The sequence below is a fragment of the Haplochromis burtoni genome, unplaced genomic scaffold (assembly GCF_018398535.1).
Source record: "Haplochromis burtoni strain Fernald_Lab_line unplaced genomic scaffold, NCSU_Asbu1 Contig_480, whole genome shotgun sequence".
Classification (NCBI taxonomy): Eukaryota; Metazoa; Chordata; class Actinopteri; order Cichliformes; family Cichlidae; genus Haplochromis; species Haplochromis burtoni.
In genome coordinates, this window is record NW_024582841.1 from 291,529 (window position 1) to 312,160 (window position 20,632).

Genomic DNA, 20,632 nt, shown 5'->3' on the forward strand with positions numbered 1-20,632 from the left:
TGTGTGTGTGTGTGTGTGTGTGTGTGTGTGTGTGTGTGTGTACGTGTGTGTGTGTGTGTGTGTGTGTGTGTTGTGTGTGTGTGTGTGTGTGTGTGCGAGCGAGCGAGAGCAAGAGAGAGGCTCTCCTGATGCCAGTAATAATAACAGCATGATTGTTGAGTAGCTAATCAACGCACTACAGAGTTAATGAGCCCATAAAAGAGGATCGAGGTGTGTGTGTGTGTGTGTGTGTGTGTGTGTGTGTGTGTGTGTGTGTGTGTGTGTGTGTGTGTGTGTGTGTGTGTGTGTGAGAGTATTTTAGAGAGAGGTAACCCCAGAGCCTCTGATTTTCTGTAGCACTCAAACACAGAAATAAAACTGAAGTGAAAACTCACTTTTTAGGAGACGTACATGCACACATTTTTCATACAAACTGGTTGTGAAACACACACAGGCTGAAAAACACACATGCACGCACACACACACACACGTGTGTCACGTAGCTTGTGTCACATCGAGGATCCCCTCAGTCTGGAACAACAAGCAGGGAGAGGAGCTGCTGCAAAACACGAACACACACACACACACACACACACACACAGAGTGGAAGAAACCCACACTTTAAATGTAGCAAACACACAGACACACGTGTGATGTACAGCAGAGCGAGGCAGACCCTGGATGAGCTGAGGTCTGCACTGAGAGGCAGACAGAGAGGCTTAAGAGATCAAACCAGAGGAGCAGCCAGCTGAGAAAAAGTCTTATTAGACTTTCTAAAATCACTAAATCAACACAGAGAGACTCTGTCTGTCACACAGGTCTGTCACCAAGTCCTCAGATCACTGCTGCCTAAAAAAATTACACCACTCAGAGATGTTGCAAAGAGGGGAATTAGCTTTAAAGTCCGACACTGTTACTTGTATCAGGCTCTAAACGTGCTTCCTTCTGCTGTAAAGCCGAGATTTGAACCTGGGAGTGTATGGGGACTGACTCAGTGCTGGAGACAGCCTCGAGTGGACATTAGAGGAACTGCAGTTCGTGGTACGTTCTGTGCTAGCTTCATCTTTCAGCTGTTTGAAAGATGCTACACGTCATGCTAACTGACACACATGCTAAAGTTAGCATAGCAGGTCAGTGTGCTGGAACGTCCTTTTATTCTGGAGCAGCTGAAATCCTGCTGGTGTTTAAAGAACTTGTGTACTTCAGCAGCAGTTATACGAGGTGACGTGTGTGTGTGTGTGTGTGTGTGTGTGTGTGTGTGTGTGTGTGTGTGTGTGTGTGTGTGTGAGAACCTAACCCAGTCTGAAATGTCCTACCCTTTGGCTAACTCTGCCCTTCATTTAGTTCTTGTATCTCTGTGTGGTTGTGTGTCCTCACCTGACTGTCTCTGTCTCTACCTGCACATGTCCACGTTCTTTCCTTTGTGTTGTGTGTACTTTTGTGACTCAGCTTCCTTTGTATTCTCAGTACTACTAACCCCAACGCTTTGAAGTGTTACAATTAGTTTCAGTTTTTGTGTACTCTCAATACAAGAACGTTGTGTTGTTACTTTTTAGCTCTTGTATCGTCTAATTGTGTGAAAAGCGTTTTTTCCATGGGTGGTGGCTGACTGTCTAAGCCGGTCATTTCCAGCTTTATATTTTCCCTCTTGGACTGATTAGAGTAGCTTTGCATGATTGACAGTTCAAAATAAGCCCGATTTCTCTTATCCTGGGGCAGCAAAGTGAAAGACAAAATATAAAAACCTTCTCGTCTCGACGTCTGCTTCAGCTGCTGACGCTGTCATCGTTCTCCATGTTAAATATGTTTTCACTTCCTGCAGACACAGGCAGAGGCTGTGATATTTCAGAAACACTTCTAGGTCCTTTTAATCATCTTTAATCAAAATAATATGGACACACAGGGCTTTGCTGCTGCATTTACGATCTGCTGCTAACATAAACATTTACAGGAATACCGTTTTGTGATTCAGAGCGTGCTGCTGTAAAAACAGTCCCGGAAAATTATGTGTGTGTTTAAAGAATGCTAACATAAAACAGCGTTGCAGCGCTCTCCCCACGTCCCAAACCTAGCTTACATTCCTTGCTGTGTCTCTTTCAGGTGTTCTCCGGGATCTTCACAGCAGAGATGGTGTTGAAGATCATCGCTCTGGATCCATACTACTACTTCCAGACGGGCTGGAACATCTTCGACAGCATCATTGTCTGCCTCAGCCTCATGGAGCTCGGCCTGTCCGATGTGGAGGGGCTCAGCGTGTTGCGCTCCTTCAGGCTGGTAAATCACACCGATTGTCCCACATTTACCACCAAATTCAACAAAGGGGTGGCTTGAATTAAAATGTTGTTGATCATTACAACACGTAGTTCATCAGGCAGCTGATTTCTGATTGATTTGGAAGGACTAAAAATCCTGAAACCCAACTAAGGATGTAATTCCTGAGTAATTAAATTAAATTTCAATGTATTTTATTTTGAATAAAAATCTAATTTTATTTATCTACAAATACTTAAAGGTAGGTACATTAGAGTAAATGGCTAACACGTCAGTTTTTACAAGAAACAAAGAAATGCACTTGTTACATTTTGTCAGATCTTAGCAGGAGAAATCGTTTCTAAAACATGTTGATAGAAAGTCACATGGTGTCACATTACCCTCGTACAGGCAGTCTGACATTAGAAAGCACATTCCAATGTACAAACACAAGAACAGCTACATCCGCTCTCTGTTTCATTAGGAATTATTAAAGAAAGTGGACATCACAGTATATTCATAGTCGGGAGATAATAATTAAGCTGGAAACTCAGCTGATTGGCAGCTGAAGGCCCAATGAGATGGCAGCGTTCAGCGGGATGTTTCGCACCTCGCAGAGGACGTGATGATTGGCTGATAATGAGCGGTGTCACTCAAAATATAAGTTCCGCTGTGTCCAATTTTGCTTCACCGGCAAACAAGGAAAACAAGATGAGGACAGTAGTGGTCGCACACACACAGACACACACACAGACGCACACACTGACACACACACAGACACACACAGATCCTCGCAGGCTGTCTTCATCAGTCTACGTCGATCTTTCTAAGTGTCACTCTGGGTATTGTCAGGTTCTACCAGAGGCAAACACACTCACACACACAGACTCGCACACACTAATAAAGCCACTCTGATGTTTGAGCCTTTCTTCTGCGCCGGCCTGGTTTCTTTGTTTTTTCTTCCTCTGTTCTGTTTCTCTTTTGTTCCTCTGTTTTCTCAGCCGTGCTCTGTAATTTTGAATACTGTTTTTTTTTCTTTCTCTCCTCTCTCTCTGATGCTGACCTTAATTTTGTTTCATGCTTTCATTGTCTTTGAGTCTTCCTCTCTCTTTTGGTTGATTTATTTAAAATAAAGAGAGAAGTAAAAAAACACCTGTGAGTCCAAAAACGACGCAAACCCCCATCTGTGGGAATATGAGTATGCAGCTTCAGACACGATCTTTAAATGAACTTCAAATAAATAAAATCAGCAATTTTCCTCAAATCTTCGATTTAAATTTCTGTTTGTTTTGTCAGACTTGTTAAAGATCCAAATATCTCTCAATCTTAGAGACATTTACACCATTTACTTCAGACAAACATGACATTTCAGGCAAAGCTGATGAAATTTAGCAGAAGAACACGAGGCAACTTGGCTATCATCATAATAAAAATGGAGGCGCTTGGTTACTGCGGAACTGCCGAGCATATTAACCATGACAGGCCACACCAAACTCTCCTCAGAAATCCTGTAATGAAGTTTTACAGACACCCATCATGTGATGTTAATTATTCTTGACATGTGACCATAGGATCAGATGAATAAGGTCCCAACCACACAGGCCTAGAGACCAGTCAGTGACCAATGAGTGGTTGCTAGGGAAAAAGGGGTATTCCCCGTAGGGCTGGGCGATATGGCCTAAAATTCATATCGCGATATAATTTGAATCATGTGCGGTATAACGTATTTTCCACACTTAAAATCCTTTAATTTTCTCAAAAATCGAGAGTGTGCCTTATGTATGAATTCTGGTTGTGCTTACTGACCTCGAACCGATTTGGGAAGAAATCTATTAAAAAATGTTTTAGTACAACTTTGGTAAGCCGCACTGCTTGATGGATTGTCAGAGCATTACGGCTGCCGTAGTGAGGAGCTTCGCGAAGTAATCTGGGTCCAAAACTCCGTCCGTTTCAGGTCCCAAAGTCAAACAACACTGAGAGTTAAAAACGGTCTAAATTCTTTCATCTTTAATAAAATCATCAGCGTTGCTGCTTTACCAGGTGTAACAATTAAGTTTAACATCCATGAAAACAGAATTTATTAAATTTAACGGAGTTAGAAGTTAACAGGAAGTTAGCTCGCTAGTTGACACCTAAACATTTCATACCATGTTCTGACTGAGAGATTTTTGAAACTAATTAAAACGTACAGCTCTGCTACCACTTCCAACATAAATGAAGACAGAAAACTAAACAGCAGTGGCGTTTGCAGGGTTACTGAAGTCTGACTACCTGGTATATAATGTTGTGCTACATGATTGCTAGCGACACAGCTATGTTAGCATAACATTAGCACAGTGAAGCTGGAGGATGAACGCCAACTTTTTTTCCACTCAATAAAAGTTAACGTGAGGGATTCTGCTGGTCAGGGACAAATGCAATCGTATAGCAGGATGCTGTACACGGGCCAAACTTCAGTCAGGAGAACAACTGAGATCATTCATCCACAATACGAGGTTAGTTATTAATATACTGCAACAACATGGGAATAGAGCAGCTGCGAGAGAATTCAACATTAATGAATCAATGTTACGGAAGTGGAGGAAGCGCAGTTTTTGGCTTTCCCCATATTTCAAAAGTGCTTCATCTCTTTGCTGTGACTGTCGCCGGCCATAATTTGCAGATGATAATGGTTTTAGCCACTGCGATGCTTTCAACCAAAACAGGCGCAGCTTGATGACATCATCAACATGCGCTATCGCGATAGAGCGATATAGTCAAAATCTCTATCGTTGGCCAAATTTATATTGTTTCTATCGTATATCGTTTATATCGCCCACCCCTAATTGCCCGTCCTCCTTGTGATTGCTTTGACCACCAGTATGTTGCTGCAGTTGTAGTTGGAATGGACATCATGCACCTGCCCACAAACACTGCTCTCTGGGCTGCAGTCAAACTGTGCAAAGTGTGACACAAACCAGAAATGAAGAGTTTACCTTCAAAGTAATAGTTGTGTCTTTGCAACATGTTGGCTGCAGTGCTGAGGCACAGCGTTTAATTTGAAGGAGAATGTCTGTGTGGTTTTTCATGTAGCACTGTCTTCACATCTGATTTAACCTAGAAACAGCCACAGGAACCACTGCCAACTTCCATTTTTCCCTAGCAACCGATAGCTCAATTACATCCAATATGGCAGACAACTCTTGAGCAATGTGCCCATGACATCATCTGAGAAACCTGTTTTTAGCTCTTCTGTCTCTTCCTTTTCCTCGCTTCCCTTGCAGCTTCGTGTTTTTAAGCTTGCTCGCTCATGGCCAACTCTCAACACGCTGATAAAGATCATCGGGAACTCTATGGGCGCTCTGGGCAACCTGACGCTCGTCCTCGCCATCATCGTCTTCATCTTTGCCGTGGTCGGCATGCAACTGTTTGGGAAAAACTACCAGGTAACACTTCTGACCCAGACTAAGGTACGGGCCTGACGTCGCTTGTTCAGAACATTGAGCTTTTTTCTGCCGCCTCTGCAGGAATGTGTGTGTAAGATCTCCAAGGACTGCACTCTTCCTCGTTGGCACATGAAGGACTTCTTCCACTCGTTCCTCATCGTCTTCAGGGTGCTGTGCGGCGAGTGGATAGAGACCATGTGGGACTGCATGGAGGTCGCAGGGCAGCCGCTCTGCATCCTCGTCTTCATGCTGGTCATGGTCATCGGAAACCTGGTGGTGAGTTCCTACCTGCTTAATCAAAAAATCCCTCTGGAATTTTGACTTTTAGGAGGTGTGACTGACTTATACTGGGTATGATCATCTATTGGACTAAGCTGGAATGTCCGTTGTGCTCCAGCCGGTCAGTTGGTGTTGGCAGTCTGCAAGTTAAAACAAATGTTTTGAGGAGATGTAAAACTTTAGTATCATTAGCAAATTAGCGTCATTGGCTAGCTATCTAACATTGGTCCATGTAGTCTCAAGGTCATTGTCAGTCTCCAGAGACAGTCACTTTAAATGATTCGACATTGGCAAACTGGAATGTTGTTCAGAAGGAGGAATGGCTGCTTTTGACCTCTAAGTTGGTGCAATGATGTATTCAACCCAAAGACAAAGGTTTTACACCTCGAATACTTATGTAAGATATTATCATAACTCACCATGAAGTCTAATGATTTCTCTCACTTTTCTCAAGGCCGTGTCCCTTTGTCCCCCTGTGTCAATGTAAAAGAGAAGTTAGACCCCTGAAATCCTGTTGTTGTCAGACAGCGTCCATAAGCTTCTCCTTGGATTCTGATTGTCAGGAGAATCTCAGCTGATGAGAGTTTCAATGCAGTGTGAGGAAGATTTTTCACAAAAGTTGAGATATTTGCTTCAGTGTAGTGAGAGATGCTGGCTAACTTTGCTCATAACTGTGAGCAAACTGAGTTGGTAGTTGTGTAGTTTTGTGTGTCTGTGCAGGTTCTTAATCATCCAGGTCATGGTCCAGTCCAAAGTGCTTGAATCAAAGGCCAGCTGTCTTCTATCCAAGCACTTTGGACCAAGTCTACAGTCATTAGGGTTAGAGTTAACTGTAATTCAGCATTTTGGCTAAACAGAGCTCGTTAAAAATAACTGTTGGGCAGAAGAGAAAGGCTGTGTTTTGGTCAGCAGGTGGGCTTTCCTGACCTGACTTAGCCATGTGCTACCGCGGGTACCGAATCCTGCTTCGAGTCGAGGCTGAGGGATGAAAATGTGACAGCTCAGCCAGCTCGGAGAAGACTTGTGGTCCACAGAGGAGGGATGCTTGGTGATTTTGATGGCCTTCACCATCACAACATACATATCCAAAAAGTCATTTATTTCATCTTATAACTTTCATTATTAAGAAATTTCCAGAGCAAATTCTTGAAGCTGAGCTCCTTTGACCAATAAATACATTTCACTTGTTTTATGCTCGTTCCATTTTTATGTGTTTTGTTTTTACTTGGACTGTATTAGCAGTTTAATTTTTGTGTAGACTAAGTGTTATCTCACACACACAGACACACACACACACACACACAGACCAATGCAGGGAGCACTTGACAAAAGGAGAACAGAAAAGATTTCCTTTCTTCTGATAACTATCTGCCATCTCATCTTACCCAGCACCCCCAACGCACACACACACACACACACACACACACACACACACACACACACACAACACACGCACACACACACACACACACACACACAGAGCTCGTTTTACCTCTCTTACTATACAATGCAACCCCCTGCTAGCATGAACACGTCACCTCTGCACGTCTAAACACATCAATCAATCAGTGTGTGTGTGTGTGTGTGTGTGTGTGTGTGTTGTGTGTGTGTGTAGTTGTGTGTGTTATGGTGGTGTAGTGTTAGTGTACGTAAACTGGAGAAGAGAAAAGTTCCACTATCAGATGGTCAAATGCCCCCCCCCCCCCCCCCCCCAAACACACACACTCATTCAAGCACACAAGTCATAGCTGAAGTGAGACGATATTATTCACCACTTTGTCACATGCAGGGTGTGTTTGTTATTATTTTGTTCCGCAGCATTAGTAAAAAAAAAAGTACTGGTCACTTGTGAGCTGGTAGGGTTGACACAATAATGAGTAAGTTCAGCAGTCAAACTACATCTGAACCAGATTTTGAGTAAATATTAGTAAGTTTTCCTCTACAGTAAGATTTCAATGCACCTGTCAGGACAGGTACTTGGCACACCTCCTTTATGCCTTTAATCATTTTTAAAAACCTTATCATCATACACTCATACCCTGTTTCATCAGGGCTAGATTGGGGTTCAGTACCTTTTCCCGTACTTTGAGTAGCTGAATGTCCAGTAACAACCTTGTGATTAAAGCCTGACTTGCTCTACCTCCTCAGCTACAGAGGATATTCCTCTGTGGAATAACGTGGGAGGATATCTGACTGAAATGAATGCAAGCAATAAAGCCGGTCATCAACTTGTGTTTGGCCTCACTGGACAAAAATAAAATCCATAATAAGCTTTTATTTCAAGTAGTGTGAGGTGAAGCCTGATTCCTGCACCTCCTCCTAACTTTGGTTTCAAGACTGAGCTGAAGTTAATTTTCTTCAAATTCTGGAGTTCCCCTTACTATAAACATTAAAAACACTCAAATAAAATCCCAGCACTTGAAAGTGTTAGTTTAGCTTCTGTAACAAACAGGTTTGTTGGTATGGCTCCATAATCGTTGATGTCCCAACATGAGCCTGATGCAGGGAGAGCAGCAGCCAAACAGATTCAGCAGTTTATAGCATTATTATTCTAAACTGCATTTATGTTTTAGCAGCAGCAGGTGTCTGAGTAGCAGTCAGATCTTAGCGTATATATATCCCAACACCAGAGTTTGGGGTCCAAATATAACTGGATAAATAGAATATATTAAATAAATATATTTAAATAAATATATTTAAATAAATATATTTAAAGTATATTTAAAATATTTACATGACAAAGAAAGCAGGATCAACAAATGTGGAAAAAGGAGCTTGAATACAATTTAATTTTACTCCTTAATTTCCGTTTTTATCATTTTCATTTGTTCCCTGGGCTCCTCGTTCTGTCCCTCCTCTTCCTCGTCTAGTCTTCACAGCCTGTAATATACTCTGTAGTGGATTCTCATATTCACCAGTCAGTGGATCATGAAATGTGTGTGCGCGCAGCAATAATAGAGTCTCACTCATCTATTTAGCTTAATGGTCTCATGGATATTTAATAATGAGCTTGATAGGCCAGACAGCTCACACACACACACACACACACACACACACACACACACACACACACACACACACACACACACACACACACACACACACACACCAGACAAGACCGTCAACAGCTCTTATCCGTCCTCTGAGCAGGAATTGTTTTCTATCAGAGGATGATGCCTGACCTGAGTGATGATGTGTGTGTGTGTGTGTGTGTGTGGTGTGTGTGTGCTGTGGTGTTGTGTGTGTGTTGTGGTGTGTGTGTGAAAACTGTGTTTGTGTGTGTGTGTGTGTGTGTGTGTGTGAACCTTTGCTATTCATGTGATTTATCCTTTTAGAAATGGCCCCATTGTGCACACCTAAGCACGCTGAGGTGTGCACATGCCTTGCATGCGTTCACGTGTTTGTATGTGTGCATGACTTTTTTTTTTTGGCGGTGGTGGTTATAAGATGTCACGTTGTCAGACCTCATAACAGGCAGTGAGGAAGGAGGAAACAAGTGAAAGCATGTCCAAATACTGTAAACAGACAGGAAGGAAAGCAGGAAGGGTAATTCAAGTTAAGGTAACTCGAGGTGATGCCAAAAGGAATAAAGAGGTGGTAACAGAGACAGAGAGAGAAAAGATCAAAGGAAAGGACAAGAGGGAGATGCCATTAAAGAAAAGCAAGAGAAGATAAGGAAGGAGCAAAGGGAAGAAAAGAGGGAAGGAAGAAGGAAAAGGGGAGGAGAAAAGAATAAAAAGGAAGGAGGACAAAAAGTGGGAAAGGATAGGAGCAAGAAGAGGAACTCACAAAGTGAAAGAAGTGAGAAAAACTCCAGAAAAGAAGTTGTCAGTAGAACAAACAAGAAACAAATTCAAAGAATAAAAAAAGAGTTAAAGGGTTATTGCAGAAGGATGAGGAGAAAAAGTAAGGGGTAATAGAGACGTAAGAACCTGAGGAAGAAAGTGATAAAACTGATACAGTACAGGAAAGAAGGAGAAAGAAAAGAAGTTGAGGAGGAAGAAAATGAAGAGGGAAGAAATTCAATAAAAGAAAGAAGAGGAGAATTTAGAAGCACAGGGTAAAAGAAAGGAACAAGAAAAGTAGTCTCATATATAAAGACAGGAAAAGGGAGGAAAAGGTACAAGGAAACTGAGGGTATAAAAGGAAGAAAATAGGTACTAGAAAAAAGAAAATATGAAAAGAAAAGCAGAAAGGAAGAAAAGAAGACAAAGGGAGAGTATGAGAATAAAAGAAATGAAGGAGGAAGAGAAAAGGTGAGGAAGGAAAAGGAAAACATTTTGGCAAGAGAACTAAAGAGGGAAAAGTAGTGGAAAAACTAAACAAGGAAGAAGAAAGTGGTAAATGGTGAGAGGGAGAGAGCAGAAGAGGAAAGAAGAGAGGAAAATAAATCTGACACAGTTTCAAGGAAGAAATCAAAAAAAGCAAGAACAAGGCACAGAGGGAAGAAATTAAGCTTCCTGCTTCCTGTGTAAATAAAAGGAAATAGGGAGCAAGAGTAAACAAGAAGGAAAAGATGGAGGGGTACGAAGAACCAGAAAGGAAAAAGAGGAAGTAATAGAAGGAAAATGAAAACAAAAGGAACGAGAAAAGGTAAGAAGGAAAAGGAAGAAGTATGATAAGAAAGGAAGGAAGGAGGAAATAAAGAGATGGAATTAAAATGAAAGGGAGGAATTTAAAAGATGGAAAGACCAAAAGGGGGAAACACAGAAGGAGAACAAAGAGTGGAAGAAAAGTGAAAAGTGCAAAATAAAACACGAATCGAAGCAGGAAAGGGAAAAATGAGGAGGAAGTAAGGAAAAAGAAGAAATACAAAAAAAGGAAGTTTCACTTTAACGACTCAGAGTTTTGTCACGGGAACAGTTGGCGGGCAAGATGTGAGACATGGTTGCCGTGACACTGAACCTCACGATGTTACTCTAACACCCAGAAGGCACCGGGGCAGGAGAGAGGACCAGCTGTTCGCAGACCGACAGTATTGCACATGAGCACACAGATGACGCGTTACTGTAAGAGCTGATTCTGATTTTAATTAAAAACAGAATGCACACACACACACCTAATGATGTGTGTTGTTATTTACATTTGCTTAGCCAATCATATAGTGTGTGTGTGTGTGTGTGTGTGTGTGTGTGTGTGTGTGTGTGTGTGTGTGTGTGCGTGTGTGTGTGTGTGTTATTTAGCTAAATGTGATAACCATCCGTGCTTTCAGTAGCAGATAAAAAGAGAGAGGTGGGGAATTACCTCTTATCTCACATATGCACATGGGTATGTCACGGTGTGTGTGTGTGTGTGTGTGTGTGCGCACACACACACACACACACACACACTCAGTGACGGCAGAAGGCCCACATCCTTCTGTCAAGATCTTGTTGGCAAAGTGAACCAAACTCTCAACACAGCCTCACACCAAATAGCCTTTAAGAACAGGACAGATCAGGGGTGGGCGATCTCAGTCCACGAGGGCCGGTGTCCCTGCAGGTTTTAGATGTGGCCTCGAACCAACACAGCTGATTTAAATGGCTAAATTAGCTCCTCAACCGCTGTATCCCAATTCAGCGTCTGCAGCTTTAAAGGCCGCATTTTAAGGCCGATTACGTCACAGCGACATGACGAAGGCTGTCCCAATTTGAAGGCTGCTCGAAATGCGGCCCTCAAATGCGTCCTTCGTGGCCCAACATATCCCAGAATGCATAGCGTGGCGCTGGGTGTGGATAATTGTGCCGAAAAAAAACGGCGGATGAGGGGCGGCCGAAGAGTACACTTTAAGTACTGAATATTATGTCACTTATTTATGTGCAAATGTTTAATAACAAAGAACATTAAACATTACTGTTGGCCACATGTCGGCAAAGTCATGTGACATTAGTGACGTTTGTACTAACTTGGTTTTAAAGCCTTTACTTTAAAATATACACCGATCAATAGCTGAGCTTAATCTTACAGAGAATGATCAAAGCTCATGTAGAAACAAACAAATGAACAAAGGATTTTCTCCTTCATTTCTGTCAAACAAAGCTGTATGACACGTTTCCAGCTGTTAGTATCATGGTTGCTAGGCAACCTGGGCAGCGCAACGGAGGCTAGACCTTCCCATTTCACAAGCCTCGCACTTCCGGCCTTAGCGGTCTTTGAGTTAGCGGCCATTGAGGATCGTTGAGGCTGCAGACCCTGAATTGGGACACAGCCAACATGTCCTGAAGTTCTCCAGAGACTGGTAACAAACTCATCATGTGATTCAGGTGTGTTGACCCAGGGTGAGACCTAAAACCTGCAGGACACCGGCCCTCGTGGACTGAGACTGCCCACCCCTGGGATAGATAGTTTGTCATTAAAGGTAAATGTGAAGTTGATTAAAGTTGTAAATCGCTGGATTATCCTAATAGAGTAATGGATTCATTCATGTCGATCTATGTCCTGATGTTCTTCAGAAACAGTTTCTGAGCTGCCTTTGTTCCTGGGCTTTTATTCTGAAAAGTGTTTCCTGCTACTTCCTGCAGACTGTGTTCCTGAACTGTGTGTGTCTGTGTGTGTGCAGCTGCACAGAGGGAACCAGATGTTTCTTTGCTTTTTCTCTTTATGACAAATGAGCGGCTGAATGTGTTTTCCTGAGCCAGCACTTGAGCAGCAGCACACCTGCCTCTGCGCTCCTCCTCCTCCTTCTCCTCCTCTTCTTCTCCTGTTTTTTTTCCACTTCTTTTCCTCTCCGTTCATTTATACACGTACATTCACTTTTATCATTGTCATTTTTAGCAGGGCCTCCAAAGCTGCTCAAACAGCACAAATCAGCAGTTTGAATTGTCTGACCGATTAATTACATATATGCTGGATGGATTATTCTTAGTAGAAGAAACATCTGGTGGTGGTCTTATATGAGGCGCTTCAGGTCAAAGCAGAAGCAACACATGTGCGGAGGAAAATAAATGGTGGGATGCATCAACTCTGTTACATTAAATGTATATTTTTCGAAGACGAGTTTTATTATAAGTTAAAAATAAAACAACAGGATTCAGAACACAATGAAAAAGTGGACAATTATGGAAACCAGGACACGTTGGGCTTGTATTAATCAGTCCAGTGGAGATAAAGAATATTAACTCTTAGCACTAACAATCTTTTTATTTCCTCTGTGTCCGGAACATGGAGTTTATAATGATAAACCCCCAAAAGCGCTACTTTTTGTGTAAAATGATTAAATGTCCATGCTGTAAACACTGAGAGGCTCGCAAACTGCATCCTCTCAGTGTCCAATACTGATGTTTAAACCCAGTGGATCGCACAGAACTATGAGCCTTATGATGGACTGAGAACCTGTCCAACCTCTCGTCCTGTGACAGCTGTGACAGGCTTGCCTCTTAACAGCACTCTACCCCTGACACCCCCACAGAGAGCACAGCTATCCTATTAAACAACCGTACAAAGACCTGGTTGGATAATTATGACTGAACTGTTTTGTTTGTTCATAGTTGTCCTAAAACATCTCCAGTACGTGATACCTAAGAGACAAACCCAGGGCAGAAAACCCAACACATCAGTTTCAGTTGCACAGTTAGAACCACGTATGTGATTACTGACATATATAAAATAGGTTCCATCAGCAGCATGGATGCATGGATGGATGGAGGCTGGATGGATGGACATATAATATGCTGTTCATCCAAGGGAGACATATTGGGCGCTTGTGAAAGTTGCTTTGTATGTAAAACATTATATTCACCCATATATTATAAAATTTACTGCAAGCTTTTGTGTTTATTACTTTATTAATTACAGCCTTTTGAAATTGGGTCATTTCTTTTGATTTCTCATTGGTTTCCTTAAAAAAAATAAGCAATAACTACTAAGATCAGTAGTTATTACCACGGTTACCACAGAAACACTGAAAGAGCTGAAGTTAATTTTAAGGTAAATGTGATGGACCGAGTTGAAAAACAGGAGGAGTCACAGGAATTATTAGAAAAACATGGTTTTCATTTATTTAACCCCCAAAAATCATATTTACAAAAGCAATAAATGTTGAGCTCATAAAAGACGTCAAATAAACAAAACTTAACAAACCAAATGAGTGCCCAAACACACATAACTGACCCACACATGAAATGACGCACAAGGGTCATACAATGGCTGAGCAGACCACTATGACACACGAGGGGTAACTAAACAAAACACAATTGTAAACAACAAACAATGCAGTATACTCTGGTTTGTTAATAAACTAAACACCAAAGAAGAAAATCAAAATCATTAAACACTAAACGCAAATATTTAATTAAATACAAATACTTTGTTTTTAAATGAAAGAAGACACACATTGTCCCTTTCAGCAGGAAGTGGTGGTGCGGTCCAATTATCCCTCTTTGTATTTAATGGCTTTAAACCTTGTCTGGCAACTCCCCGGGATGATCACGTTCCCATAGCTTCAGGTTGGGAGTATTAATCTGAAACACACTGAGTCTTATTCTGAATGCAAAATCCTCAAAACGCTCCAACCACAGATTGTGGGAAATGACAGACAGCACGTCCTCCTGTGGAAATGTGACCCTAACATGTCTTTTAATGATCAGTCTGAGGATCCAGCGTTTCTGTTAGTGATTCTAAACCGTTTTAGTAGAGCGTCCATATACTTTAGTTCACATCTCGCAGCCTTCTGCTTCTGTATTTGTACATTTTAGGTGTCCCTGTAACTCAGTTTGTCCTCCCTGTGTTCAAACATTATATAAAACAATATTACAGACTCAGAGATAACCTCGTCCTCTCCTCGCCCGCTCTCTTTCTCTCCTCTTCCCTCTCTCTCTCACCCTTCTCTCTCGTTCTTCATCTCTCACGTTGCAAACGGTTTTTCCCAGGGGGCTTTGCTCACAGGGGTTTGTTGTGACGAGGAGAAGCACCAAAAGCAGATCGTGTTACCTGCCCATTCATCACCACCACCTCCCCCATGTGTGTGTGTGTGTGTGTGTGTGTGTGTGTGTGTGTGTGTGTGTGTGTGTGTGTGTGTGTGTGTGCGTGAGTGTGTTTGTTGCTCATGAAATTATCCAGGACAGCAGCAGCTGATTCTTGGGCTCTCCTCGACTACCCGAGATGAACTTCACTCAGAGCTGAGCGCTCCTGTATGCACAGTCGGTCTTTAATGATGAAAGTATTCAGCGAGTCAGCGACAGCGACCGTGATGAATGACGGGACTCTGTAGATCTGAGCGAGATGCTCGCTTTATTTCACAACAAACAACATCCAGCACATGCAAACTTCATCCGTGTCTGTGAAACGGACCCAAAAGCAGACACCAGAGAGACGAAGCTTCAACCAAAAGTCAGCAGTTTATTAGCTGAAGTCCAAAACAGAAAAACAAGGCAAGACTGAACTGGGATAAACTAAACTCAACATGAAAACATTGACGTGACGTGAATCTGAACAGGCACCTGTAAAAACTACGACTCGAAACATGAATAGAGACCTAAACAGACGCGTGAAAACAATCCAGAAAATATACTGTGACACGACACAAGACAAGCAGACGGACCAACACTGAGCAGAGAACGACAGAGGGCTTAAATACACAGAAGGGTAACGGGGGAAATAGAAACACCTGGGGAAACACAGCTGACACAAATAATCATGACACCACAGGGAAAAGTACACTAAGCACAAAGAGCATAGAAACAAGACTTTCAAAATAAAACAGGAAATGTGAAGAGACATGAACTGGGACACGCAAACTTGACACGAGACAGAGGGAGTGACAGAGGGACACAAGGGGAACCTACACAGAAGCATAGAAAAAACAAACCAGCAAACCAAACTTAAGAACAGCACATGATTTTAACATAAGAGCGTAACACAAAATCACACAAACGCCGGCTCACAGACCCAGCCCTGACACATTGTGAATGGGGTCAAAGATTGATCATCGTGTGCATCTCTAGGTCTTCCATAGCTCGTCTCCACTTAGTTCAAAGCTGCTAACCAAAACTAGCCGATGCTCACATATTACACCTATCCTTGCATCCCTTCACTGACTTCCAGTGAAATTCAGAATCCACTTTAGGATTTTGTTATTAACACAAAAAGCTGTACGTGGACACGTTCCTGCCTTATCAATGCAGCCGGCTCTCCGATCGAACCCTTCTAACGGTCCCTCGCTCTGATCTTAAAACCAGAGGCGATCGTGCTTTTGAGGTTGGAGCGCCCCAACTGTGGAACAGCTTTCCTCAGTCAATGATCTCTGATTTTAAAATACACAGCAGGCAAAATTTGCTGTAATTTGTTTGGGCAAGAAAGATGAAGCTAAACCTGCAGTTCCTCTGATGGCCGCTCGAGGCAGGCTTCGACAGTGAGTCAGATTCCCACAGAGTCTCATGTTAACATGTCTGTCAAGCTTAGCTGATAACTCAGCACTCCACCCTTTCATCAACACAATGAAGTGTCTGAAACACCACCATGAAGCTAAAAACTGTGGCGTTTGAAACCAACAGGTGGCGTTACAGCCCATCGTTTGGGTTGTCTCTGATTTCGAGCTGGCAGTTTGACCCAAAATGTGCTTTTTGAAGTTTATCCAGGTTACCAGCATTTCTTTCTGTTCCTCTGCCTCGCAGACATCATGTTGGTGCACGCCTGTTATTGATCTCTTTTTAGTTCATGCCATGTGTAAAGTTGATTTGGTTGGTTGGCTTTAAACGCCTGTACAGACATTATGAGGACTCAATGATGGAAAAATAATGCAGAATAAAAAGCGCCACATTTGTACTTCACTTCCTGTAACTCTCAATATATTCACAGCATGATTTTAAAACTTTTCATTAAATATACTAAAGTTACTGTATAAAAATATGAGTTAATTTCAGATTTGACTGACCGACGGACAAATTAACTGGACAGCCTGGTTCCAAAGATGGCTGCTGACTTTCTTCTAGAAGGACTTAGCTTGGGTTGTCTCGCCAAGAAGCTACAGGCAAACCTGTCGTCTGTTCGTCTCCGCAGTCTCACTTTTTTGTGCTTGTCTTCACCAACTCCATCAAGCTCATTTGCATGTAGACATTGAATCATGATGTGGGCAGAATTCGATCAGATGTTTTTCTTCCTCACAGATACATTTGCATCCAGCTCCACTGCTGTAAGATAATAGTTCTTATTAGTACATTATTAGATTTTATATTCATGAAGCACTCGCAAAAAGAAATACAAGGTGTGTTACATAAAAATCCAGCCACTGAAAGCACAGACAGACCCAATAAAATCGATACAAACTATGTTTGTAATTTGAAGAAGTGATGTTCTGCCTCGTTCACCTGCACAGAAACTTTAGGATGGATTTAAACCAGCATCACCAACATAATGAAGCAGACAGTTAATGGAGTAGAGATCAGTGCGGCTTTATCAGTGCGGCTTTTTGAAGTGAAATAAAGTGAAAGTAAAGCAGACGCAACAACAGTGAGAAGAATATTACCTGAACTTTGAAAAGAGGTCAAATTAGTCTCACATCCAATCAGAAATACATGGAAATAAATAACAAAATCTTTCTGTCGCCCGTGTGCTCGACCAGTGGCTCAGCTGTGCCTTTAACTTTCTGTGTGTGTGTGTGTGTGTGTGTGTGTGTGTGTGTGTGTGTGTGTGTGTGTGTGTGTGTGTGTGTGTGTGTGTGTGTGAGAGTGCGTGGATGGTTGGCCCAATCCCCAGGCTAATTGGTACGATCCGTTTAACGAGTTAAACGAGGTGAATTTGGGGGGATCAGGTGGTCCAGAAATTGACACGCGCTCCCACACACAGATGGCTCACGCTGTCACCAAGCATAAACACATCCACGGCTGATGCACGAACACACTTATAAACCTTCTCCCTCTTTCACTGTATCCACCTCACACACTTCCTCATCATAATACATGCAGCTGTTTCACGGAGGGTTTTCCCTCTCACAGCAGCAGGGCTTTAGTCCAGTTTGACTGTCCTGCTGGAACCAAGCGGACACCTGTCACATTAGATTAAGTCAACATGACTCCACATTTATGGTCTCTGGCCTGAATCGTGTTTTATTTATGCAGGTTAGAAGTTTCGTGTGATACTTGTGTTTTGTTTTAGGAACTTTTTTAATTCAAAATAGGAAATTGAGCACCGAGTACAGGATTTCCAGATGTTAGTCTGTGTGTTACAGCTTCTGGTCCAAATCCTGACTGATAGAGAGCAACTCATACCTTGGATCTTCTTTGTTTACTATTCCTGATAATTTATTAAATCTTATCAATCAAAAAATCTATTATAGCCGAATGAATCAATATTAAATTACTCAGCTGCAAACAGCTGACAGAGACAGTTAGTGGGCAGCTGGTGAACCATAGAGTGGAGTATTCACGAGCTAAAGAGCCAGATATTTATTTTAGATGTTGGTAGAGACCAAGAGCAGATATATACTGTTGAGACAAGCGTAGCTGGAAAAGGACGGGGGTGTTACGCTAAACTTCTGGGTGTGCAGTAGGTGTAGGAGGTTGTTTCCTCACTTTTAACGGTGATATTACTGCCCCCAGGTGGCCAAAACTATAATTAAACATAATTAAGGTTGGGCATATTTTGACCTATAAACAGGCTTAAATGAATAAACTGATAAAACAGACTTCTGTCAGCAATCTCCTATCGACTGTTGGAAAGCAGCAAGGTCACTGGTTGACCTGTCAAGGTATGTTGCCATGTTAACCAATCAGCTGCATTGATCTATTGGTGTTTGAGTCAAGGGCACAGCCAATCAAATTCCAGCGACCTGGGCTGGTGAAACTGGGATTGTAACAGCAGAACACTGATCAGTACTATAAACAACAGCACACACACCGCCACCACCAGCTGGGATCAATGCACACACACACACACTGTAACCTAGGTAATTAAAATTTTCAGTTTAAAGTAAAATAATACTATTTAGTCAGAGCCCTTAAATAATATAATTGGAGAGTTCACAAACCTGCACAAATCAGACTGAAAACTTCCTCAAGGAAAAAAATGGACAAATAAATAAATATAAATGACCGAGGATTTATTAATTGGGAGGGAAGTCCTGACAACATGACTGCATGCGCTGCATCATGTCCTCACAACACAAGTAATGCATGCCTGCACACACATGTCAGAGTTCTGCTTGCTGGTGTCAGATATTGACCCACTGGCCCGGTTTCCTCTTACACAACCAGAAACTGGAAAGCTGCCGGATCCAGTTGAGTCGTTACGTAAACACAACCAGCTGAGGGACGTCCAGCCTGCGGGGTGTGTGCGCTGCTTGATTCATCAATAGCTGTGAATGAGACGTGTGAATGTTTGATAGATGGGCCGAGGCAGAAATGGACGGCGAGATAATTATTATGAGCTGGACTGGACCAGGATGACCTGAGGACACAGGGCCCATACCCAGGCTGACATCGGAATATTTTTAACAGGAAGTAGCAGGGCCTCAGCATCGTGGTTTGACATACAGGGATTCTCGTTTAGAGTTTAGGATGCAGGGTGAATTTGAAAACCTTCTGTGATTGTTTTTCACTTCGTTTTTGGGTTCATTCTCGATTCTTTGGTTAGGGTTGGGGTTTGGCGTTAGATCTGTAACTCAACATATGTTAAAAGACAAATTTGTTCCATCTGCGAGAACTTCTCCAACATGTCTTTGGTTGACTATGACGATAACCCTTTGCTATTGGAGAAAATTTGCTCAGATGGTCTCATAAACCATAAAAATACATTTAATACATTTTCCTTCATTTGTCTGAAATTGATTCACCCTTCTACCCAACAATGTTTTCCAGTTATTTCTGGGTAATCCCACGCTTGACAAGATATGTAATCTCTATGGAGAGTACTCCGGGGTCTCTTCCCAGTTGGATGCACCCCAAAAAACATAACGGCATCCAGGACCGTTATGATCTAAAGCACCTCATCGGGCTCTTTATCAACACAAAGGAGCAGCGAGTCCTCATCGTACATCTGAAGATAAACCCTTTATAACTTTTCCAGCTTCACACTTTGCACACTTTGATCTGGTAGGCTGTTCTGTTAGACAGACCCGTGCTGCTGGTTGTGGTGCTCATGGTGTCATTTATGTTATAAGCATAGCAAGGCCTGCCGAAGTGCCTCTGAGCATGAAACAAACCCACCTGTCTGCTGCTGTGAGGTCTGCTGGCTGAAATCAGACAGATGCAGGAAGCTGCTACCTGAGCCACCTGACCTGTCACCACACACACACACACACACACACACACACACACACACACACACACACACACACACACAGAGTTGTGGTTAAAGAGAAGCAATCTGGCTAAGAGTAGCACTCCGGCTTGGTGATCAGTTACTAAGAGCCTCAGGCATTATTCAGCACACACTGAGCAATCAACCTTCCATGGACACTGTGACGCCACACAGGCTGTGTGTGTGTGCGAGTGTGTAAGTGTGTGTGTGTGTGTGTTTAATGAGTTAACTAAAGAATAAAGGATGAGAGAATGGAAGCAACTGGGAACATCTGGGTGACAGGGAGGGTTAATGGCTCCTAACAACCTTGAAGATCTTCACACATTCATGGTCTCCAGAGGATAAATTGTAAAAATGGATTAAAACTTATTTATGTCGAAGTACCTGAAATATTAATGAGCTTCCCCTGAGACTCAGCTGGATTTGTGCCATGCTCTGTCTTTGTTAGCTTTAGAGGTCAGTGCAGACAGCAGCGAGGACGCAGATTT

General features: G+C 42.4%; 2 protein-coding genes across 3 annotated transcripts in view; both read left to right on the top strand.

Annotated features, from left to right (window-relative positions):
* LOC102297995 (zinc finger protein 99) overlaps window positions 1–20,632 on the top strand; it is a gene marked incomplete at both ends in the record, with an annotated part of 370,247 nt that overhangs the window by 236,903 nt on the left and 112,712 nt on the right.
* Window positions 1–20,632, top strand: part of LOC102297688 (sodium channel protein type 4 subunit alpha) — a 279,846-nt gene that overhangs the window by 184,904 nt on the left and 74,310 nt on the right. For both annotated transcript variants that reach the window (XM_005946550.2, XM_014341435.2), the window contains exons 17-19: window positions 2,080–2,253; window positions 5,493–5,654; window positions 5,736–5,930. In XM_005946550.2, coding sequence (XP_005946612.1) covers window positions 2,080–2,253; window positions 5,493–5,654; window positions 5,736–5,930 — 531 coding nt within the window. The remainder of the gene's footprint in view (window positions 1–2,079; window positions 2,254–5,492; window positions 5,655–5,735; window positions 5,931–20,632) is intronic.